General features: G+C 45.0%; 1 protein-coding gene across 1 annotated transcript in view; it reads right to left on the bottom strand.

Annotated features, from left to right (window-relative positions):
- The window catches only part of LOC126475848 (uncharacterized), a 364,609-nt gene extending 339,243 nt beyond the window's left edge, over nt 1-25,366 (bottom strand). Inside the window, exons 1-3 of the mRNA XM_050103500.1 lie at nt 25,347-25,366; nt 25,033-25,186; nt 24,866-24,950 (exon numbers count right to left, since the gene is read on the bottom strand). Of these exons, the coding sequence (XP_049959457.1) occupies nt 24,866-24,950; nt 25,033-25,186; nt 25,347-25,366 (259 nt within the window). The remainder of the gene's footprint in view (nt 1-24,865; nt 24,951-25,032; nt 25,187-25,346) is intronic.
- Between the last annotated feature and the right edge of the window lie 342 nt (nt 25,367-25,708).

The raw sequence follows: 25,708 nt of genomic DNA on the forward strand, positions 1-25,708 counted from the left end.
CTGGAAAACCGTGCCTGGTCAGATGAGTTTCTGTTTCTGTTGGTAAGAGTTGATGGCAGGGTTCGAGTGTGTCGCAGACCCTGCGTAGCCATCGACCCAAGTTGTCCATGATTAAGTGTGCAAGCTGGTAGTGGCTCCCGAATGGTGTGGTTGTGTTATCACGAAATGGACTGGGTGCTCTCGTCCAACCGAATGGAATACTGACTTGACATGGCTATTTGCGGCTACTTGGGGACCATCTACAGCCATTTATTGACTTCATGTTTCCAAATAGGGGTCGAATTTTTACGGATGACAATGCATAATGTCACCGGGCCACAATTGTTTGCGACTGGTTTGATGGACCTTCCGGTCAACTTGAACGAATGATTTGGCTACCCGCATCGCCCGACATGAATCCCGTCGAACATTCATGGGATGTAATCGAGAGGTCAGTTCGTGCAGAAAATCCTGCATCGGCAACACTTTCGCAATTATGTACAGCTATTGAGAGGCACGTGGCCCAATATTTTTGCAGGGGACTACCAACGAATTGTTGAGGCCCTGACACGTCGAGCTGCTGCACTACGCCAGACAAAATGAGGTCCGACACGATAGTAGGACTTATCCTATGGCTTCTGTCACCTCAGGGTAATTTCCTTATTGGATGGTGTTTCCCTTTTTGTCTTGCCTTACTCAGCTTCCTGTGGTTTGTTAGTTCCATTCGTGGGCTCACGAACTGTGTTAGATTCGTTGTTGGCAGCTACGATCTGCTAGATTCAGAAGAAGGCCATTGTAATCGTGGCCGAAACGTTCTTCTGTAAGATTTTTTTCATTGTATGACGTACTATCACACCCAGAAAACCTTCACATTAACATAAAAATGCTCCTGCACAATTTAGAGTACGTTATGCACTCACCTCTTACGTAGTCGGCGGCACCGAGCTTTTGTAAGTTCGCAACGGTAGTGTTTCGAACCTTACGTTACATTTGTCGTATTCCAAGGAACCCGTCGAGTACGATCTTTGGAATGTAGACAGAAATCAAGGAGGTACATTTCATTCAATTGAAATGAAATAAAATGATTTAACATTAAGGAAGATTATTGTGTTACATTGCTAATCGTAATTATAAAATTATCTCAAATATTAATTTTAAGAGTGTCCGTGAAGGTATCTTCAGTGAAGTAAAAGAAGTTACCCAACAGAAAGCTTTTGATACAGTCTGAAACTTCACCATTTTTCGAAAACGGTTGCGGGCCCAATTTTCACGTTTTATTATACTCGCGTAGCAGTAAACAAAGTCCTATATTGTTAAGGCATCCTATATTCCGTCCATTTCTTTTTCGCAGCTTCGGAAACGTGGTACGAAAATTAAGTTCACTTACGTGTTGGGGGAAAAGTTCTGCAAACAGTAGAATACTAAACCACTTCTGAACATTTCTTTAGCAGTAAACTGGAAATATATCCAGGAAACAATTTCTACATCAAAACATAAAAGAAATCGATTCCTTCCATATATTTACTTTACGATTTCTTCATTCAGATTTCAGTGCCTCTAGCAGTTTGAATTGCTATTTAACAGTTGCAAAATCCACGCAGAACTAGTTATTAAACATATTTTTGTACGTACTCTATCAGTCACGTGACACATCAGACATAATATATCAGACAAGTAGCCTATCAAGCCCAGCAAAAGGTGTGGAACGATAGCAGAAAATTGCCATTGAAGATTCTTCAAAAATGAAAACAAATGAAATACGAATGGCTGAAATTTAAAAGACGTTTATATAATAGCTGAGAGCCTGACACGTTAATTTAAGATTCCAGTTGGTCGTTAAGCGTACAGCAAACCTTTTTCTCAGGCAGTTCCAGGTGTTTCCTGTTCATAAATCAGTTTTACTGCTAATATGCAGATTCACAAGCCACCTTAAACGACTTAACACCACGATATACACTGTGTGATCAAAAGTATCCGGACACCCGGCTGAAAATGACTTACAAGGTCGTGGCGCCCTCCATCAGTGATACTGGAATTCAATACGGTGTTGGCCCACACTTAGCCTCACTTTCGCAGGCATACGTTCAGATGCTGGAAGGTTTCTCGCGGAATGGCAGCCCATTCTTCACGGAGTGCTGCACTGAGGAGAGGTGAGGCCTGGCACGAAGTCGGCGTTCCAAAACACCCCAAAGGTGTTCTATAGGATTCAGGGATGTTACTGTCGTGTGACCACTCCGCCACAGGCCGATGCTCGATCGTGTTGAACGAGGCAATCGCCATCCCGGAATTGTTCTTCAACAGTTAAAAGCAAGAAAGTGCACAAAACATCAATGTAGGCCTGAGCTGTTATAGTGCCACCCAATACAACAAGGGGTGCAAGACCCCTCCATGAAAAACACGACCGCAACATCGCCTCCGAATTTTACTGCTGGCACTACGCACGCTGGCAGATGACGTTCACCCAGCAATCGCCATACCCACACCCTGCCGTCGCATCGCCACATTGTGTACCGTGGTTCCTTTTCCACAGTTCAGTCGACCGGTCTTTACTCTCCTTACACCAAGCGAGGCGTCAGTTGGCATTTAACGGCGTCATGTGTGACTCATGAGCAGCCGCTCGACCATGAATTCCAAGTTCTCACCTCCCGCCAGTCACAGCACTTGCAGTGTACCCTGATACTGTTTAGAATTCCTGTGTGATGGTCTGGATAGATCTCTGCCTATTGCGCATTACGACCCTCTTCAACTGTCGGCGTTCTCTGTCAGTCAACAGACGAGGTCAGCCTGTACGCTTTTGTGCTGTACGTGTCCCTTCACGTTTCTACTTCACCTTCCCATCGGAAACAGTGGAGCTAGCAATGTTTAGGAGTGTGGAAATCTCGTGGAGAGACTATGACACAAGTGACTTCCAGTCACCTGTCCACGTTCGAAGTCCGTGAGTTCCGTGGAGCGCCCCATTCAGCTCTCGCGATGTCTAATGACTACTGAGGTCGTTGATATGGAGTACCCGGCAGTAGGTGGCAGCACAATGCACCTAATATGAAAAATGTTTGTCTTTGGAGGTGTCCGGATACTTTTGATCACATTGCGTATCAGAGTTTATTAGTAAAAGTATCCGAAAAGACATCGGTCATTATTAACAACGTCAATATATTTCATAAATTTCTTTTCAGTTTCGAAACAAATATATACTCGTATACATCGGAAGCAACCAACCAGTTAGGTCTAACAGGTATGCAAGATGACGTCATTTTATGTCTTACTGCATTTTCGTAATTCTGATGACACTCTATGCCAGCTTTTTGCGCGGTTACTAAATTTAGTTTTTGGTGAACCAGACCCTGATGATAAACGGAAATCCTTGACTTGGTGTGAAAGACGAGAATCAGTGAAAAAATCAGTGTGGTGGTTCCATAGATAAGTAATGTTCAGCACAGGGTGCTGATAGAGCTTGAACTAAGTGAACACACCAGGATTGATTTTAGTAACAAAGCAGCTAACCAACTAATTTAGTTCTCCTACACATTGTGGCAACTAAGATGGAACTCCAAACGCTGATTTGCAGTCATCATACAATATATTCGGTCTAGTGATGTATATTTATTTTCTTCTCTTTTAGTTTGAACAGGCTGGTAACCTGAGATGAACCGGCCTAACTCTGCAATGTGTATCACAGGCTTCGGGTGAGTTCTGCCTGCTCTGGTCCATGCCTACGGTTCTAGAACTGCAGTTACTCGAGAACACTTTGGACCAGTTATAATGAAATTGCATCCAGTACGCGTTTTATCGCTGACATCCATATCAAATGAGAAAACAAGAAAAGAAATGTCATCTGTGGTGTTGCGAGGTGTACGTCTACTTTCAGGGCAACGGGTGCTTCTCTGATAGAACACAACTTCATGAAAATATTTAGGAAAATGCATTATTTAGACGTCTAGCAAGTTTCTGATGCAACTGCCATTATGAACGATGGAAATTCGTAACATCGGACATCGAAGTAAGAATAATTCATGTAATGGTTCAGTACACTATCGCCTTTGTCCCATGTGACCTTTATCGAATAAATATTCATCCGACAATGTATTTTCTGACAATCAAAATAGAATTATTAAGTGACAGATTTAAGAAGAGTTTACGGCAGCAAATGCACAGCCTTTCAGTGTTATTACAGGAAGAGGAACGTAAACCACTCGTTGAAATCGGTCTGAGATGTCGTATATTACTCAAGTGGTGGGATTCCGACTATCACTCATGTTTGGCGCTGATGTTCACGTGGGGTACACCAGGAGGTGACGTCCCAGAAACGCAATTTATCGAAATTTGTAGCGTGGTGAAACATTGGTAGGATAGATATCTCTAGCGTGTAATATAAAAACGATTGCTGTCTTATGTAATTGCACAAGTGTAGACGCACTTTAAATAACACTGTGTGTCGGAAGAAAAAGAGCTCATCATCGTCCACAAGAAAAGAATGCTCATTGTTCATCGGAATAAGTGACAGAACGCAAATCACCTGCAACGAGCTTCTCAAACAGCCATCGACCGCAGAACATCAACGCACAACTGACCACATTTGTGATCAAGTTTAATGTTACGTCGACGAAGTGGTCATTAGTGACTGAGCCCAAGATCGGATTAGGGAAGAGAATCGGACTGTCCTTTCAAATGAACCATCCAGCTTTCACCTTTTAGCTATTTAGCATCAAGACGGAAAACCTAAATATGGATGGCTGGAGTGTGATTTGAACTGTCGTCCGCAACAATACCAGTCCAGTGCCTTTCGATTACTACACCTCCTTCGGTAAGAGGGTGATTCGTGAAGTCGTAGGTTATAATCATTACAGAATAGAATCCAAAGAAACAATTGTTTGAAGAGACGCTGTTTAGTATAGTAAACGACAGCAAATCGAGTACGTATGGAGAGAGCGCGGAACGTGAAACTAACCAGAGAGGAGCAGGGCTAGGAGGGAAGATACAGCTACGTTGAGATCATTGACGCGCGGACATCCCAAAATTCGTGTACTAAACTGAATGTGTGGGTAGATGTCATTATTGTCGGACGTACTAACTCCACATCATTCGAAACGGTTCTGAGGCGAGTAGGAGCTATAGGAAAGAAATCATGCGTTCTTTTGGTCTTCCACAGGCTGCTACAATTTGAGGTTTTACATTGTCAATCCACTTACAACTCAGGTGGTCAACGTACCACTCCTGTTTCGTAACCGGAGGTGAACCATATAGAACATGTGTGGGTTTCGAATTACAAACGCACTGATAGGCCATAATTCTCACAATTGACCCAGAGTTGAAAATGAAAATGTTCCTGAGGAGCTCAGAGGGAACAGAATTGAATCCATTACTAGCTCTTCCCCTGTTTCTGAATTACTCCAGTGGTATGAAATCCCTCGTGTTTGGTGGCATACAGACAAGGTCTAAAGATCACCTACTTCGGAATATTACAGCACATTATACTGTTTATAAATGTTTATCCCCCCTATAAATGATATCATAATGAACTAAAACCTCGTCATTCATAATGCGTGCTATCTGACCTCTGTCAGTATTCCGGTCAGTGTACCGTATGGCCACTGTAGCAGGACGACTATGGTTCCAGGTAAAGGTGATTCTTTGCCAAGGGAATGTCCAGCGAAAAGAAGCCGAGCAACAAACTAGGTTGATCATAATGCAGTGCTGACGCTAGAGAAGTTGAGTAGTTCGTCTCCGCCAGACAAATGAGGCACGTTTAGTTAATTTACTTTTCTGATAGTCAGCTCTCCCAAGTCTCTTAAATTCGCCGCTGTCAAAGATAGTCGTGTTATCAATTTTCTGAAGCAACCAGCTGTGTCTCAGTACTTCATAGCTTACCATTTATCCCCATGTCTGCTTTGTAGATTCCTTGCAGTAGACATGAAACGTCTCCCGCTATTTTATTACACACAATTTATTGACACGTATATTACTTTATGTTTCATAAATTAATATTGGCTACGATTCAATAAAGTTTACGGATTACGGAAGAAAGCCGGCCGGTGTGGCCATGCGGTTAAAGGCGCTTCAGTCTGGAACCGCGTGACCGCTACGGTCGCAGGTTCGACTCCTGCCTCGGGCATGGATGGGTGTGATGTCCTTAGGTTAGTTAGGTTTAATTAGTTCTAAGTTCTAGGCGACTGATGACCTCAGAAGTTAAGTCGCATAGTGCTCAGAGCCATTTGAACCATTTTTGAACGGAAGAAAGATTAGGGTTTAATGACTTTGATGACGGGAGACACACAACAAGCTCTGAGTGGAGAAAGGTGGGGAAGATTAGTAGCCGTGTCCTTCTCGAAGTTGATATCCTCGAACTTGCCTTAACAGATTCAGAGAAATCGTGAAATACCTTAAACTGGTTGGGGGAAAGAGGGATTTAAAGTGCCGTCCCCCGAACGTGAGACCAGTGTCGGAACCTTGGGCTACCTCAATCAATTTTACAGTTTTAGATGTGGTGTACCGGAAGCTACAGCTGGCTACGTGAACAAGTTCTAAAACTATCGTCAGAGCCTTATCTTTATTTCAGAGTACACAAAGAAAAAGTCGCACTGGCACAGTGGACACGTAATCTCAGCTAAGGTTTGTTGCTGTGACAAGTAACTGAAAAAGATAAGAGGGGCGGAATGCTACCTAGAATGTTCGAACTGGAAGGTTCGGTCATAAGGGTCGGTCATTGCGTGTAAGCCGAGAAAAGTTTCTCTGAGCGTCTCGGATCGCGTATCACACTTGTACGTGGTGAAGACAGCCTGTATAGTTCAAACTATCATAAATGCTGTCTTTAACAGAATGTTTCAAAGGGTGATAGTTATAGCGCGCTACGACGTATAAATTCACTATACATAGATAATTAAAGAGAATGCAGCTACGTTACCGTTTTTGTGAGTACTTATGTAAGTATAATAATAGCACTAAATTCATCACCGAGAAAGTCATTGTAATTTCGTATATGCGTGGGAACTTTCTTTTAAAAAAATAAAATAAAGGAAAAACTTCCAATAACCACAATGTACGTCACTACGAGTACATTCCGCGATCCTAATTGCAGGTAACTGATCGATCCATTTCTGGGCTCCCTCACATCGTGTATATGCATTATACGGGTACTCCAAATTGTGATTCACTAAATTACAATAGCACTGCGACACGGTAGGTGCCGTGGTGCTCAATTTGTTGTAACAGGGAGCGTCATTTACGTATATGAGACATTTAACATCAAAGATTTAGGGCAGTTTTTAACACGGTGAGGGTTATTAACCGTTTGAATGGCTCGTGAGTAAAATGGCTCTGAGCACTATGGGACTTAACTTCTAAGGTCATCAGTCCCCTAGAACTTAGAACTACTTAAACCTAACTAACCTAAGGACATCACACACATCCATGCCCGAGGCAGGATTCGAACCTGCGACCGTAGCGGTCGCGCGGTTCCAGACTGTAGCGCCTTTAACCGCTTGGCCACCACGGCCGGCGGCTCGTGAGTAACTGTCTGAATAAGTAACCCTGTCACAAACACAAAGATGCGGGCACGAGTTGCATTGTACAAGACGTTCGGAAGATACTGAACACGTTATTATTTGAAGAAAGAATGGGAAAAATGAGACAAGCTAACAGTATCAGAACTATTAACTAACTAATCTTACTAGTATACCACGGTGTTCCGCATCCAGTTACGTTATCCAATGTTAGTTACAAACCGTTTTTATTGGTCACACAGTAAGAAAAATTCACAAGAACAGTAATAATACTGGGTAAAATACACACTGACACGAAAGTTGAGTATATCAATACTAGAGTATTGTTGCGCTATTAAACTCTACGTGTGTCGCCTATACGTATCTGAGAGGGCAGCGGCAGGTGGCGTTACGAGAGTGAGAGGAGACTTCTGCATCAGCCAGTCAGGCCGAATTGCGTCAAGGCATCATTTATTTACCGGCCAGACTTCGAACTGAGTCCGTAGGCAGAATGGAGGCGGACTCCACTCGGACAGAAGTGGTCAGGAGCTAAAAGGTCCACGTTCAATTGTTAATAGACTAGGAACGGTATCTAGCAAATACCGCATGAAACCTATCTTAGGTGTCGTAGCCAACGGCGTAAGCATTGCTCATCACGAGTCACAACAAAGCAAAACTGTACAGGGCACGCTAACATATGCACTGGATTACATGTTAGGACTATTAACTGACGAATCCTGGTTCAGCTTCAAAAGATACTTTCGTGTCGTAGTCTGACACATAACTGCTGTGGACCACATAGCGTGTGGAAACCAAGATCGACGCTATCTCGATGACTGAAAATGAAGCAGAGAGCGAAAATTACGACTACTGAAACGTGAGCCGTATTCAGTATCGATTAACAAAGTCGTAACAGTTGTACACAACAACATACAATGAAATCGAGTTCCAGTTAAGTCCAGGCCAAAAATCGAGACCAGTTTCATTCGAGAATCAGAGTAACGAATGCTTCAATGACGAGGTACTCACCCGGCAGAAAGTTTATTTCCTGTACAGGGCAACGGCCGTCTCCATGTTACGAGTATAGCGCGTCGCCTAGATTCATGGCTCCCGAAGACGGAACTAGGCCCCCAACAAATTATATTGCCACCATTCTCGAGTCAGTCTCCATATCGTTGGTGTGGCGGGGTAGTACTGTGACAGTATACCTATCTTGATGTGAAGAGAATACAGACTCCATTACCGCGTTCGTGTAGCTCTCGTCTCGTGGATCAGTTCAGTGTATCCGATTGGCATCTCGGCCTCCCGATCTCATCAAATAGAGAATGTTTACCATACTAAATGGAGACTTGTTCCTTGCGCTACCTTCTCCTCCTCCTTGACAACGCAACAGTCTGTAACTGACAGGCGGGATCCGATTCTGCAACCTTCGTTATACGTGGTAGCAACGATGTCCTCAGACCATGGAAGCCGACCCAAAAACCCTTACTTCCCATAAAGCGGCATCGGAATGTGAACAGCCTTCAGCTTCTGTGGAACTCAAAGGCAACATTCTCATGGGTGCTGTCTTTCCTTGCTCTATACCAAACACACATCACGATTTCGTACATTTATAACATATTCCAACTCTAAACATACTTCTTTCTAGTGTAATTTCATTTTCGTGCTTTATTTGAGCAGAATGATGGCGGAGGAGTAGATATCCTTGGGCGGGGAACTGTCCCTAAAAGACGGATGCATCAGAAGCGACCACCGGTGTGAGGTGAGAATGCAGAAGGTAATGGTAAAGACTGAATTAAAGACACATAATGTGTATCCATATGTAGGAATGCCACGGTAAAGGTCCGCATGAGAAAAACATGGAATAACGAACGGAAGGGAAATATTCTACGAATCGGGTCGTGTAATGTCAGAAGTTTGAAAGTGGTAGGGAAGCTAGAAAATCTTAAAATGGAAATGTTAAGGCTCAATCTAGATACAGCGGGGGTCAGTGAAGTGCGACGGAAAGAAGATAAGGATGTCAGTCTCAACGAGTATCGGGTAATATCTACACTAGCAGAAAATTGTATAAAGGGAGTAGGATTCGTTATGAGTAGGAAGGTAGGGCAGAGAGTATGTTACTGTAAACAGTTCAGTGATGGTGTTGTTCTCGTCAGAATAGACAGCAAACTAACGCAGACAACAATAGTGCAGGTATACATGCTGACGTCGCAAGCAGAAAATGGTTCAAATGGCTCTGAGCACTATGGGACTCAACTGCTGAGGTCATTAGTCCCCTAGAACTTAGAACTAGTTAAACCTAACTAACCTAAGGACATCACAAACATCCATGCCCGAGGCAGGATTCGAACCTGCGACCGGAGCGGTCTTGCGGTTCCAGACTGCAGCGCCTTTAACCGCACGGCCACTTCGGCCGGCCCGCAAGCAGAAGATGAAGAGATAAAGTAGGAGAGGATATTGAACGAGTTATTCACTGCGGGGAAGGAGAAGAAATGACAAGAGAAGGTGGTATACGTGGAAAAGGCCCGGAGGCACGGGGAAATTCCAGCTGGATTACATCGTAGTGAGATAGAGATTCTGAAATCAGATTTAGGACTGTAAGGCGTACCCAGGAGCAGATATAAATTCAGATCACAATTAAGCAATGATAAAGGGCAGAATGAAGCTTAAGCGAATCGTTTGGAAGAATCAGTATGGAAGGAAGTGGGATATTAAAGTACTGAGGAAGTACGAGACGCGTTTGAAGTTCGTGAAAGATGTAGATACTGTGATGAGGAATAACACAGTAGCCAGTTCAGTTGACGAGGAGTGAACATTTCTAAAACGAGCAATCACAGATTCTGGAAAGACAAACATAAGTATTAGGAAGGCAACTGCGAACAAACCTTGGCTAACAGAGAAAAACACTTAAAGTGTTTATTAACGATTCAGTTACCAGTTGAAGTATTGCAAATAATAATAAACGCATTAAGGAATTTTAAAAAGTTGCTGGCTCCCCGTCAACAAAATATTGAAACTGACGAAGAAATACTTCAATTGACCCACGAAAGAAGGAGCTACAGAAATGACCAGGGAAGGACAGGATAACTTAGGAATGAAATACTTCAATTGACCCACGAAAGAAGGAGCTACAGAAATGACCAGGGAAGGACAGGATCACTTAGGAATGAAATACTTCAATTGACCCACGAAAGAAGGAGCTACAGAAATGACCAGGGAAGGACAAGATCACTTAGGAATGAAATAAATAGGAAGTGAAGGGAAGCAAAGGCAGAACGGCTGTAGGAAAAATGTGTGAAATAGAAAAAAGAAGTGATCGTCGGGAGGACTGGCTCAGTATGAAGAAAAGTCAAAACAGTCTTTTGTGAAATTAAAAGTAAGGGCGGGAACATTAAAGGTGCAATGGGCATTACATTGATAAATGCAGAGGAGAGAGCGGATAGCTAGAAAGAGGACATTGATGGCCTATATGAGGTGGAGGAATTGTCTGATGGCGTGATAGAAGAATAAATTCAAGTCAGTATAGCAGAAATGTGGGATCTTATATTAGATTCAGAATTTAAAAGAGCTTTGAAACACTTACGATCAAATATGGCCGAAGGGAAAGACAACATTCCATCGAAATTTCTAAAATCATTGGTGGAAATGGCAACCAAACGACTATATCAGTTGGTGTGTATAACTTGTGAGAGTGGAGACATAACATCTGACTTACAGAGAAACATCATCCACTCAATTCCGAAGGTATCAAGAGCTTATAAGTGCGAGAACCATCGCACAATCAGCTTAACAGGTCATACATCCAAGTTTATGATAAGAATAATGTGCACAAAAATGGATGCCATAGACGACGGTCAGCTTAGCTTTAGGAAAAGTAAAGGCACCAGAGAGGCAGTTGCGGCATTGCCTTTGATAATGGAAGCTAAAAAGAAGAAAAATCAGGACACGTTAGTAGGGTTTGGCGATCTGGAAAAAGTGTCCGAAGCGTAAAATAGTGCAAGATGTTCGAAATTCTGAGAAAAATAGGGGTAAGTTGCAGGGAAATATGTGTAAAATGCAATATATACCAGAACTAAGAGGGAACAATAATAATGGAAGACCAAGAACGAAGTGCTCGGATTAATGAGGGTGTAAGATAGGGATGTGGTCTTTCAGCTCTGCTGTTCAATCTGTACATCGAAGAAGCAATAAAGAAAATGAAAGAGAAGTTAAAGAGTGAGCATAAAATTCAGGATCGAAGGATATCAGTGATAAGATTCGCTGACGACAGTGCTATTGTCTGTGGAAGTGAAGAACAATTACAGAATCTGTTGAATGGAATGAACAGTCTAATGAGAACAGAATATGGATCGGGGGTAAACCGAAAAAGGCGAGACTAATGAGAAGTATCAGATATGAATTGGCGATAAACTTCACTTTGGGGACCGCAAAATAGACGAAGTGAAGAAATTCTGCTGCCTTGGGAGCAAGATGGTACAAGTAGGAAGAAGCAAAGATGACATTTGAAGCAGACGAGCAGAGGGAGAGGGGGCACTCCTGGCCAAAAGAAGTCTACCATTAGCAAACATAGGCCTTGATTTGTTGAAGTAATTTGTAAGAAGGTACGTTTTGAGCACAGCATTGTATGATAGTGAATCATGGACTGTGGGAAAGACGAAACAGAATAGAATCGAAGCGTTTGAGATGTGGTGCTACTGGAGAATGTTGAAGCTTATGTTGATTGGAATGATTCTCCACAGAATCGGCGAAGAAAGGAACGTATGGAAAACATCGTCGAGAAGAAAGGACACGATGATATGAGATATGTCAATATATCATGGAATAACTACCATGGCATAAGAGGGAGCTGCAGAGGGTAATAACTGTAAGCGTAGACACAAACACCCAAAAAATAACTGAAGATATTAGTTGGAAGTGCTACTTGTGATGAAGAGGTTCGCACAGGAGAGGTATTCATGGCGGGCCGCACCTAACATGGCTATACGAATGTTTAAAAATATCTTTATTTGTTTGATAGTTCCTCTATTTATAAAAACCAGTGTATTTGATATTGTGCATCATCTTTTACGAAAAGATAAGCGAAAAACTCTTCTGATATGGTTGTATATAGAAGTTTTACACAGCTGTTTAGGCAACTACATTTTATGATGTATTTGTATTTCGTGTCAGAAGCAAATTAAGACACACGCTAAAATATTTACGATGGTTAGTCAGAAGTTTTAGTTATCATCTCGAAGAACTAAAGTTAAATTATTAATTTCTTGTTTGTTTGCAGGTACACGTCTCCTGCTTTGGTACACACTGAATGTCTCGCACCGTAGTACCATAACTTGTCGCTGGAGGAGCCAAAGAGAATGGCGAGGCTCACTGATAAACTGGAATATCGGTCAGTAATTCATTTTCTGCGTTTGAAAGGGAACAGCGCTGCAACAGTCCTTGCTGACTTGGAGGAAGTGCACGGCAGCAGTGCAACAGAGAGTGGAGACTCTTCCAATTCGCTCAAACAAGTCTGAATGACGAACAATGAAGCGGCAGACGAATTATCTGTGTAGAACCGGGAACAGCTCTATAAGTGAAGGTCATAACGCTCGAATGCCAGAGTAACACAACTGAGCCGTTAATGGAAAAAATTAAAAATCAGTCTTCCGCATTTTCGACGGCACTTTGAACTTGGAGGGAAAGTCTCCCCCGCAGAGTTATGCGACTGCTCACGCCAGTTCATAAAGTCCGCCGATCCAAGGCAGCAGCGGAAATAACGCAGCTTTGTCAGGCCGATCGAAGTGACTTCTTCAGCCGCATAATCACCATGGACGAGTCCTGGGCGTTTCACTGTGACCCCGAGAGAAAGGAGCAAAGCGAGCAATGGAAACCTGTGGGTCGACCACAGCCGATAAATGTGAAGATCCAACCATAATCGGGCAAGGCGATGCTGAGTCTTCTTTGGGACTGCCATGGTGTGGTACTAACAGATTACGCTCGCTACGGGGCAAACGTCACAGAAGCATACTACTGAAATCTCTGGTCGACGTTATAGGTCGCCAAGAAGTGGTGTCGCAGCAAGAGGTTCAAGGGGGTGTTTCTGCTACACGGCAGCGGCCCACCGACTCTGCAGACGACACAGTAACACGTGGTGATTCTTGAGGCTGTCAAATTTTGCTTCATCTTCTGTATTCTCCGAACTTGGCAGCCAGTGACTTCTTTATCTTTCCTCGGCTGAAGACGTCATTGCGTGACAGGTATTTCTGGAATGATTATCGAGGAAGGACATTTCCTGAACAGCCAGAATGCAGACTTCTGCAAGCAAGATCTCCATCGAGGCATCCATCATGGGGAAAAACGGGTCACGTTGAAGGCTGAATAAAAAAAAGGGACTAGCACAAAGTTCCATGGTCACAGCTTAATGTTTTCGAGGTTATAGATAAAACTTTAAAATTACGACACGTACAAGGAACTGTTAACAAAACAAATATAACTCAGCGTTGAACTAATCTTTTCTTTGACCAAAACTTGGTCAATTCAAGAGCGTCTGGTGTTGTTATGAGATGGTTCCCCAGTGGTTCTCCACTATCAGTGAGGCAGAGTACGAACTTCATTACAATGCATTGGCGTGGACTGGCGTACTCACACAGCGTGGATTCGACATTGAAGTTCCCTTTATCGGGAATGAATTTTCATCCTGTGGTACTTTCAAATGACCCAATCCTCTGCCTATCCGAAGGGAAGATTCTCTTATGGGTTATTAAATTTCTCGATTCCATCCTACCATTTTCGGATTCAAGTCTGCTTGGGTGTTCCTTCAGGTGTCTGAGATGGGGTTAGAAAATTACTGCTTGATCTGAGCTACTGATGATGCCCAGACTAAGAACGGGGCTGAGATGCTAGGACTTGGCAATTTCTCTGCTGGTTGCTAGTTCCGAACAAACACCAGGTGGTGCAATGCCAGGTTTGCAGTGGAGTTCCTCTAGTGTTGTAGAGCTTAGAGAACCTCTGGTAATAAGACAAGTGTCGTGTAGGGCAGAGTGTGCACAAAGTAACTGGTCCGGACCTGTGCAGCAGTGGAGGGGCTAACGGCAGTGATGGGGCTCACTTGTGTAGGACTATTGCGAGATAGTGAGATAGCGCAAAGAAGTGTATTGTGTATTGCTACCAGGTCTGCAAATGATCGTATTAACAGGTTGTATCAATACGACTAATAATTCGACAAATATGGACATCCAAAGTAAATAATTTTTCACTAGAGTACGAAAAAGAGATTCCAAAATAAACGAAGGATCAATTAAAGTAAAATAAGTCCAACCACGCACTGCCAGAAGGAAACCGTGTAAAACAAAAAATGGATAAAATTTGCAGTGTAGCAGACAATGTCGCTTACAAGAATACTGGTGATGTAAAATAAATAAGTTGCCTCACGTGGAAGTTATGTGACAGTCCTCTGATAACCTGTTCGTTAACATTACCTCAACACAAAGTTTTCTCCTGCTTCTTTTGCATATTCCTGACGTAGTGGACTCTTGGAAAGTACTTATAACTATGTTTCTCCCCACCCCACTCCTCTACTCTCTTCATTGTGAGAATAGCTGTTAGTTCCTGCATCCCCTCTCTTTTTAGTGAAACTTCTGCTTGCTCGCTTGCCTCTCTTCTCCTTTGGCATAAATTTACTAACACCGCACACTACACATTTCTAACTACAAAGTACTTTCCCCGCGCTTGTAGTGCATGAAGACTGTGGTACCTGCTACGCAGCAAAGAGGTAGCAAAGAGAACGCTCAAAGTGAACGGGTCGGCGGGCCATAGCCGACCGAGGTGGCCGCCCCTTTGGGCCAGTGGGATGGAATCACCATGCACTCAGGACTGCACATGAGCCATGTTATTTTGCAGGAGCCATAACACAAACTGCTTATGTATAGCAGGAAGTACTCCACACTGAGCATACGTTTTTGGTTACATACCGACGCAAGGCTAGGGAAACTGGCTGGCATCGGCCACATTGCCCAGTTTTCAGCCTTCGAATATAATGAAAAAAATACACAAAATATAATGACAGGAATCAAGTATGATGATCTCAGCGTAGATGAGATGTTATGTGTTGTCTTGTAATCTATATGCATGGTGTTGTGGGCTCCTGGTAAGATTTCTTAGGTAGCAGTTGGGATTGGAGAGGAAGTGAAATGAGATGACACGTGGGACCTATATTGGGAAGTGTCAAGGAACGGAATGTAAGTGTTAGGATGCTGGAATGAGTAATGCACTGGATGCTTCATTTGGAATGGAAGAGGGGTAGGCAGATAAGAAAGGTAGGTCTCAGGAGTGACATCACAGTCTGGGAGAGGAAGGTGGCAGGCATTAGCCAAGGACAGAACGTGGAGTGTGTAGAAACGTCAGGAAGGTTGGACGTGCTGGTAGACGCTTGGCGCCAGGCTAGGGTTGTCCACGGCAAGAAAAGGAGGGTAGCGTGGTACAGCGCGGTGTTGGGACCCGACTCCACGGCAGATGTGGGATTGTAAGGTGTGCGTAGTTAATCGACGGTACTGGTGGGGGAAGATAAACGTTACAGAAAGCGACGTCGAATACATGACGTTCAAGGATTTGGAGAGGACGTGAAAAACTTGGGACAGAGAGCCATTCAATATCTTATGGACGAGGCTGTAAGGGATGAGGATCTTGTGTATATAACTAGGTATAACAACTGCGGAATTTAGCGAACACGACTTGTAAGTGAGGGCGAGATCCAGGATAGCACTTCGTTTGGTGCAGTGCTATGGAGAATACTCCACTAATGTAGAGTGAAACGGTACCCTGGATTCGTATTTGAGAGCAAGAGGGCTTAAATCCCTGTTTGGCTATATTGAGTCATAGATTATCCACGGTTTCCCTCAATCTGTTTAGCTAGGTGCCGGTATGATTCCTTAAGCAGCACGAATTACAACCCACAGCGTTAAGCTCTGAGCTGTGACCGTATGAATGATCTTGTTGTCAGCTGACAGCCAATTCCTAACATAAAAGTAACTAAAAAAAGAGAGTATGGGAAAGCTGTGGCCATGCCCTAATATCACTTTCCCTGAACACGGGAAAGCACTAAGCGTAAACTGACAACGCCTTCTGTCAAGCTGATATGCCATTGTCTTGCGCCAATCTACTATCGCGAATCGGTTTTCATCGACGTTGTACTGCGGGAGGAGGAGGAATTGGAGGGAGGATTAAAATTCGTAGGGGGATTGAGGAGGGGGGACAGGCAGTTGTTTAATGTCATCCGAGCTGTGGGCGTTGCCACCGTACTCCGATAAAGTGCGCGGGGCAACGCCAAAGAATAGCGGCATGGCGTATTTAAACTATACTTGGATTCGAACCGCGACCTTTCACTCAGAAGTAAAGTACGATTACCATTCAACCTTTATTTATGTTCCCCTAAAGGAAACAATAAGACTGGAAGACCAAAACGAAGCACTCGGATTAAAAGGGTATAAGACAGATGTAGTCCTTTCCCTCTACTGTTGAATCTAACCATCGAAGGCACAATGACAGAAACAAAATAAACTTCAAGATGGAAAGATAAAGATTTGCTGATGACATCCCTATCCTCAGCGAAGGTGAAGAAGAATTACAGGATATGTTGAATCGAATGAAGAACCTAGTGGGTACAACATATGGACTGAGAGTAAACCGAGGAAATACGCAATTAATGAGAAGTAGCGTAAATGAGAATGATCGTCAGGCAGACTAAACTAAAGAATTCTGCTACCTTCGAAGCAAAATAGCACATGGTGGATGAAGCAAAGAGAACATATAAAGCAGACTAGTACAGGCAAAGAGACCATTCCTGTCGAAGAGAAGTCTACTGGTATCAAACATAGGCTTTAATTTGAGGAAGAAATTTCTAATAATGTACACTCCTGGAAATGGAAAAAAGAACACATTGACACCGGTGTGTCAGACCCACCATACTTGCTCCGGACACTGCGAGAGGGCTGTACAAGCAATGATCACACGCACGGCACAGCGGACACACCAGGAACCGCGGTGTTGGCCGTCGAATGGCGCTAGCTGCGCAGCATTTGTGCACCGCCGCCGTCAGTGTCAGCCAGTTTGCCGTGGCATACGGAGCTCCATCGCAGTCTTTAACACTGGTAGCATGCCGCGACAGCGTGGACGTGAACCGTATGTGCAGTTGACGGACTTTGAGCGAGGGCGTATAGTGGGCATGCGGGAGGCCGGGTGGACGTACCGCCGAATTGCTCAACACGTGGGGCGTGAGGTCTCCACAGTACATCGATGTTGTCGCCAGTGGTCGGCGGAAGGTGCACGTGCCCGTCGACCTGGGACCGGACCGCAGCGACGCACGGATGCACGCCAAGACCGTAGGATCCTATGCAGTGCCGTAGGGGACCGCACCGCCACTTCCCAGCAAATTAGGGACACTGTTGCTCCTGGGGTATCGGCGAGGACCATTCGCAACCGTCTCCGTGAAGCTGGGCTACGGTCCCGCACACCGTTAGGCCGTCTTCCGCTCACGCCCCAACATCGTGCAGCCCGCCTCCAGTGGTGTCGCGACAGGCGTGAATGGAGGAACGAATGGAGACGTGTCGTCTTCAGCGATGAGAGTCGCTTCTGCCTTGGTGCCAATGATGGTCGTATGCGTGTTTGGCACCGTGCAGGTGAGCGCCACAATCAGGACTGCATACGACCGAGGCACACAGGGCCAACACCCGGCATCATGGTGTGGGGAGCGATCTCCTACACTGGCCGTACACCACTGGTGATCGTCGAGGGGACACTGAATAGTGCACGGTACATCCAAACCGTCATCGAACCCATCGTTCTACCATTCCTAGACCGGCAAGGGAACTTGCTGTTCCAACAGGACAATGCACGTCCGCATGTATCCCGTGCCACCCAACGTGCTCTAGAAGGTGTAAGTCAACTACCCTGGCCAGCAAGATCTCCGGATCTGTCCCCCATTGAGCATGTTTGGGACTGGATGAAGCGTCGTCTCACGCGGTCTGCACGTCCAGCACGAACGCTGGTCCAACTGAGGCGCCAGGTGGAAATGGCATGGCAAGCAGTTCCACAGGACTACATCCAGCATCTCTACGATCGTCTCCATGGGAGAATAGCAGCCTGCATTGCTGCGAAAGGTGGATATACACTGCACTAGTGCCGACATTGTGCATGCTCTGTTGCCTGTGTCTATGTGCCTGTGGTTCTGTCAGTGTGATCATGTGACGTATCTGACCCCAGGAATGTGTCAATAAAGTTTCCCCTTCCTGGGACAATGAATTCACGGTGTTCTTATTTCAATTTCCAGGAGTGTACATTTGGAGCAGAGCCTTGTACGACAGTGTATCATGGACTGTGGGAAACTAGAACAGAATCGAAGCGTTTGAAGTGTAGTGCTACAGAACGATGTCAAAAATTAGGTGGATTGATTAAGGTGAGGAATGAGGAGGATCGATGAAGAAAGGAATAAATGGAAAACACTGACAATAAGAAGGGGCAGGATAATAGGACACATGTTAAGACATCAGGAGTAACTTCCACGGTGCGAGAGGAAGCTGTAGACGATAAAAACTGTAGAGGAAAACAGATATTGGAATACATCCGGCAAAGAAATGAGTACGTAGTCTGCAAATCCTGCTCTGAAATTAGGAAGCTGGCACACGAGAGGAATTCGTGGCGGGCTGCATCAACGATGGGAAAAAAAGGACGCTGGCTGGGAACAGCGATGTTGCCTTTTTCCAGCCTTCGAATATAATGATAAAAATACACAAAATAAAATGATAGGAATAAAAAATGATAATCTTAACCTAGATGAGATGTTATTGATAAGAAGAAATCTGTATAAGTACGACTGTTTAATGGTCTCCTGGGAAGATTTCTTAGGTAATGAATTGGCAGCAGTTGGGATTGGAGAGGAAGTGAAATGCGGTGAGACGAAAGATGAGTACGGGAGGAGGTGAAGAAATGGCCTGTAAATGGTAGGAGGCTGGTAGGAATGGTGCGCTGGAGCCCTCATTTGGAGTGGAAGAGATGTTGGTTGATAGGATGGATAGGTCTCAGGAGTGATATCGTGGTCTGGGATGGGAAGGCGGCTGAGGTGAGCCTAGGAAGGGACATGGAGTAGGTGGAAATGTAAGGAAGGCGGGCGTGGTGGTAGATGCGCTGCACCAGGCCACGTTCTCCATGGTAGGAAAACGGGGGGGGGGGGGGGGGGGGTGACAGTGGTGGTACGGTGCTGGGACCCGCTTTTGCGGGAGATGTAGAACTGTAAGGCTTGCGAACTTAAGCAGTGATACTGGTGGACAAGGGTAAACGTTATATGAAACGAAGCGAGTACACAACGTCCCATGATTAGAAGGGAGAGGTAAAACTTGAGACGGAGATCACTTGAACGTCTGTATAGGTGAGGGCTAATGGATGAGGATCTTTTACGTAGGTCTATGTATTCTGTGTGATTTAATGCTCTTGTTCGGGCAATTAGTACTTTTAGTCTGTTGTTGGCTTTCTTTTGAATGGTTAGTGGGTGCGGGGCTCCAACTTAGTTTCTGACCAAGGTTTAGTACAAAGCATTTTTTGTTTTACTCACAATTTTGTCATAAATATTGCCTGCTTTTTTGCATTGTGCGAAGACAGTACTGGAATACAGGAGGAGGTCAGATTATTGGAGAGGTAGATGACAGTAATGGTAACGGTACTAATGATAGTGGCAAATCTAAAAAGAATTTGTAGGTGTTCAAAATAAAAGTTTTCTGATATAGCGAGTTGTGGAGAAAGGAAACTTAGGAAGAGTACACCAGCGAAAAATACTTGGAAATGAGGAAGATCTGGTTGGAGAGAAGTGCATATGGAGGTGACGAGTGTGTACAGTGACAATGATCATCATTATTGTTGCCTTAGTAGATATGTCATCAACAGGAGATGTTTCTCAATTCTCTGGTATAACGCACGAGATTAATCCAGAGTCATGGTCCTGCTACTGAGGAAGACTTCTAGAAAGTGGGTGAACGATGGAGAAGGACAGTGAGGATTTTGGTCTGATAGGGACAGCCATGTTGCTCAGACAAGAGCGTTAAGGTCGAGGAGGGTTATGAGAGGCAGTGTGCACTGGTGAGACAGTAGGGTACGAAAGTCTCTGCGCCCGTCTGCACGCAGCCAGGATAGCTGTGCATATGATGGTGAAACGTGATCAAAGAGTGAAACATCACAGATATAACTAACACAGGCATTCATAACCAGTTCCAGGGGCCGTGAGTTTTCGTGAGAAACGCCTTGCTGCATAACATCGCTGTAATCAATAATTGGAAGTATGTTTGTGCAAGTTCCTTTTTCAGGTCAAGAGGGAACCTCTCTTTGTATCTTTCTAGGACACGGAGAAATGCTGATATCTTCCCACAGTTACATGCTCAGTCCAATTTGGAATTTCATCTGTTATTACTCCTAAACTGTTTGCTGAGGATGAGAAGTTTATATTTGTCCCACTTGGATGGGTGATCATCCGGTCTGCCGAGCGCTGGTGGCGAGCAGAGTGCATTCAGCCCTTATGAGGCAAACTGAGGAGCTACTTAATTGAGAGGTAGCGGCTCCGATCTCGTAAATTGACATGCGGCCGGGAGAGCGGTGTGCTGACCACATGCCCGTCCATATTCGCGTCTAGTGACGCCTGTGGGCTGAGGATGACACGGCGGCCGGTCGGTACCTATGGGCCTTCATCGCCTGTTCGGGGGGAGTTTAGTTTAGCTTTTGCATGAATAGTGCTAAGATAGTATTGAAATACAGAAGGAGTTCAAATTATTGGGAAGATCGGTGGGATGAATGGAGGGAACAGTCGCCAGTGAGCAGCATACCGAAGTAAGTACACGCGATGGAATTGCTTAGGAACGTCGGCTATGTGTGGGAGATATTAAACCTTGGCATACTGTTATTTGTGTTTGTCGCTGGGGGAGTAGAAGTAACAACTCATAAAAACAAGAAACAGATGTTGTTGTTGTGGTCTTCAGTCCTGAGACTGGTTTGATGCAGCTCTCCATGCTACTCTATCCTGTGCAAGCTTCTTCATCTCCCAGTACCTACTGCAACCTATATCCTTCTGAATCTGCTTAGTGTATTCATCTCTTGGTCTCCCTCTACGATTTTTACCCTCCACACTGCCCTCCAATGCCAAATTTGTGATCCCTTGATGCCTCAAAACATGTCCTACCAACCGATCCCTTCTTCTAGTCAAGTTGTGCCACAAACTTCTCTTCTCCCCAATCCTATTCAATACCTCCTCATTAGTTACGTGATCTACCCACCTTATCTTCAGCATTCTTCTGTAGCACCACATTTCGAAAGGTTCTATTCTCTTCTTGTCCAAACTAGTTATCGTCCATGTTTCACTTCCATACATGGCTACACTCCATACAAATACTTTCAGAAACGACTTCCTGACACTTAAATCTATACTCGATGTTAACAAATTTCTCTTCTTGAGAAACGCTTTCCTTGCCATTGCCAGTCTACTTTTTATATCCTCTCTACTTCGACCATCATCGGTTATTTTACTCCCTAAATAGCAAAACTCCTTTACTACTTTAAGTGTCTCATTTCCTAATCTAATTCCCTCAACATCACCCGACTTAATTTGACTACATTCCATTATCCTCGTTTTGCTTTTGTTGATGTTCATCTTATATCCTCCTTTCAAGACACTGTCCATTCCAATCAACTGCTCTTCCAAGTCCTTTGCTGTCTCTGACAGAATTACAATGTCATCGGCGAACCTCAAAGTTTTTACTTCTTCTCCATGAATTTTAATACCTACTCCGAATTTTTCATTTGTTTCCTTTACTGCTTGCTCAATATACAGATTGAATAACATCGGGGAGAGGCTACAACCCTGTCTCACTCCTTTCCCAACCACTGCTTCCCTTTCATGCCCCACGACTCTTATAACTGCCATCTGGTTTCTGTACAAATTGTAAATAGCCTTTCGCTCCCTGTATTTTACCTCTCCCACCTTCAGAATTTGAAAGAGAGTATTCCAGTCAACATTGTCAAAAGCTTTCTCTAAGTCTACAAATGCTAGAAACGTAGGTTTGCCTTTTCTTAATCTTTCTTCTAAGATAAGTCGTAAGGTCAGTATTGCCTCACGTGTTCCAACATTTCTACGGAATCCAAACTGATCTTCCCCGAGGTCGGCTTCTACCAGTGTTTCCATTCGTCTGTAAAGAATTAGCGTTAGTATTTTGCAGCTGTGACTTATTAAACTGATAGTTCGGTAATTTTCACATCTGTCAACACCTGCTTTCTTTGGGATTGGAATTACTATATTCTTCTTGAAGTCTGAGGGTATTTCGCCTGTCTCATACATCGTGCTCACCAGATGGAAGAGTTTTGTCATGACTGGCTCTCCCGAGGCCATCAGTAGTTCTAATGGAATGTTGTCTACTCCCGGGGCCTTGTTTCGACTCAGGTCTTTCAGTGCTCTGTCAAACTCTTCACGCAGTATCTTATCTCCCATTTCCATAATATTGTCCTCAAGTACATCGCCCTTGTATAAACCCTCTATATACTCCTTCCATCTTTCTGCCTTCCCTTTATATAAAATAAAAAAATGACTGATGGGATGATTAATTTCTTATATACTGACTACGGCAGTAATGTAACAGTTATTTAACATCGTCTATCATTTTGGACACTGGAATAACGTATGCGCCAATCTCAAACAGTGCACATTTTCATCACAAATGAGATTAGCTGTGTGCTTTCTCCATGAGTTAAGTACAGCCTTTATTGTCTGATCATCAAATATTATATGTACTTAATGTGGTCTTCAGGTAATGCTCTCTCGGATAATGTGAAAGACCCTGAAATTTTGTGGAGGGCAAGATACAGTGCTACCGGATGGGTGAAAGGACCACGTTCGCTTTGCCTTCATATCTGCAGCTGGCAGCAGACATCATCATAAAGATGTTCATTTGAATCAGTATCTGTGTACCAGCTTGCGATGTGTAACTGCGGTCACAGAGAAGAACTGACTTACGATAAGGCGCTTATCCCAGTACTAATTCAATAACGGTAATCTGTGGCGAAACTGTATGCAGGAAAAAATCAGTACCATTTCCTGCTTTATATTACACACATGTAGTGTAGAACGTGTGAGACATGGCATTACACGGAACACGCATAAAGGTAATATCCGAACAATTTCGTTAGCGTGGAAGTAAAGAACATTTTAGCATATTCATTACTAAAGCAGCACGTAAGAAAAATCTTAGTACATAATTACAATTTTCCGTAAGTATGTAGTCAACGTGGTGACAGTAAGAGTAACCTTTCACCAAGATGGAACTAAATTTTGTATAGATTCAGCTATAAAGGCACTATATATAGCAGTTGTGAATGCGGAACTATCATATTCCAGGCATCTTTATAGACATATGATCCCTCTTACTTGTTATGGCTGAATTCAATGAAGACAAACTATTAGGTACCTAAGCGCCTTGTCAATAAAGATTCCTTGCACAAAAATAAAAAATAATCATTGTTTTGATGAAACCAGTACGTATGTGTGAAACTGAATATTTAAAAACTACGAATTAAAATACAAAACGCCTTAGCACACTCCCGTTATCGGCCATTCTGTAAGCAAAAGAAGCTGATCTATTTGAAAACAGCTCACAGTTGACAGGTATTAGGAGGAATGCTATTTTTCGAGCGCTGTTTAAAAGTGAGAAAGACACGGAGTGGACCCTGCGCAGCGTTTTACGGTCGGCATCGAATGGCTCAGATCAATAACGCGATTGCGTCGCTGACGGCTGCCGCAACGGCCATAGCGCGAGTACAATTCTCTGGCGCCGAGATTCGACAGAAAGGTGCCAAAGTGTCGCTACTTCACATCGCAAGAAAAGCAAAAACACACAAGACGGTCAGAAATACGACTGCGCCAGGCGTAGGAAAAGCGACACGAGTGACGTTTGTGCGAATAAAAGCGGGCGGACGGCGGCAGCGGGCGAAGCGCAGAGGAGCCATGTTGGCAGACGGGCGAGCAATCGATACGCGCCGACATCTCAAGCACGTCGCGCCTGCCTTCGCTACCCCCACTCCCTTTCTCTTGAAGATTCCGGCGCCTGCTTCGGCAAGATTCGTCGCGTGCGGCCTTGCCCGAAGCCGGGCCGCGCCGTCGGGGAGAGGAGGGAGGAGGAGAGAGAGTCGGCGAGAGGGGAAAGCGAGTCCGGCGTCCCGCGGCGCCGGTGGCGGCGCCGCATAAGACGAGCGAGGGCGAGCGAGCGGGGAGGTGTCGCGAGAGCGAGAGATTTCATTAGAGTGCGGCCAGGGGAGCGGAGGTAATCTTGTTAGGGCCGGGCCCCCACCGCGGCCGCCGGCGCCCACTGCGCAAGACCGGCGGCGGCGAGCCGTCTGAAGAACCACTGACCTACCTTTGAGAAGAGTCGCGCCGGGCCGCGGCTGCGGAGAGGAGGCGCAGACGGCCGGGACGCTCCACTGGGGCGCGGCTGCTGGCGCCTAGTTCGCGGCGCGACCGCGCGCGCGCTGGGGCCGCTGGCGTCGCGAGCGAGGCGCGGCCCGCGCGTGTCGTGTGTGCGGCCAGGTAGCGCCGGCATGACTGACGCGCCGCCACAAAAAATGCCCGCCATCGGCAGCCGCGGCCGGGGAGGGGCGCAGCGGCGCCGCGCCGCGCCGAGCGCACGGAGCACGCGCGACGGCCGGGGCTCGAACCGACGCCCGCGCTAACGCGCCACCTGTCCGCACGCGCGCCGCTCTCTCAGCTCTGCTCACTGCACGCAATGCCTTCGACACTGAAAAACGTACACAAACGAGTTGACGGAGGAATCACGAACACGCCAACACTGCAACGAAGACTCTAGTGCGACCAAAATACTCAACGAACATTGCTTTTACACTGAGATGACAAAAGTCATGGGAAATTTGGAAATTTGTGGTAAGATCGTACGGGACCAAACTACTTAATCTAACTTAAACTAACTTACTCTAAGGACAACACACACACCCATGCCCGAGGGAGGATTCGAACCTCCGACGGAGGGAGCCGCGCGGACCGTGACAAGGCGCCCTACATCTACATCTACGTACATACTCCGCAATCCACCATACGGTGCGTGGCGGAGGGTACCTCGTACCACAACTAGCATCTTCTCTCCCTGTTCCACTCCCAAAAAGAACGAGGGAAAAATTACTGCCTATATTCCTCTGTACGGGCCCTAATCTCTCTTATCTTATCTTTGTGGTCTTACCGCGAAATG

The sequence above is a fragment of the Schistocerca serialis genome, chromosome 1 (assembly GCF_023864345.2).
Source record: "Schistocerca serialis cubense isolate TAMUIC-IGC-003099 chromosome 1, iqSchSeri2.2, whole genome shotgun sequence".
Lineage (NCBI taxonomy): Eukaryota > Metazoa > Arthropoda > Insecta > Orthoptera > Acrididae > Schistocerca > Schistocerca serialis.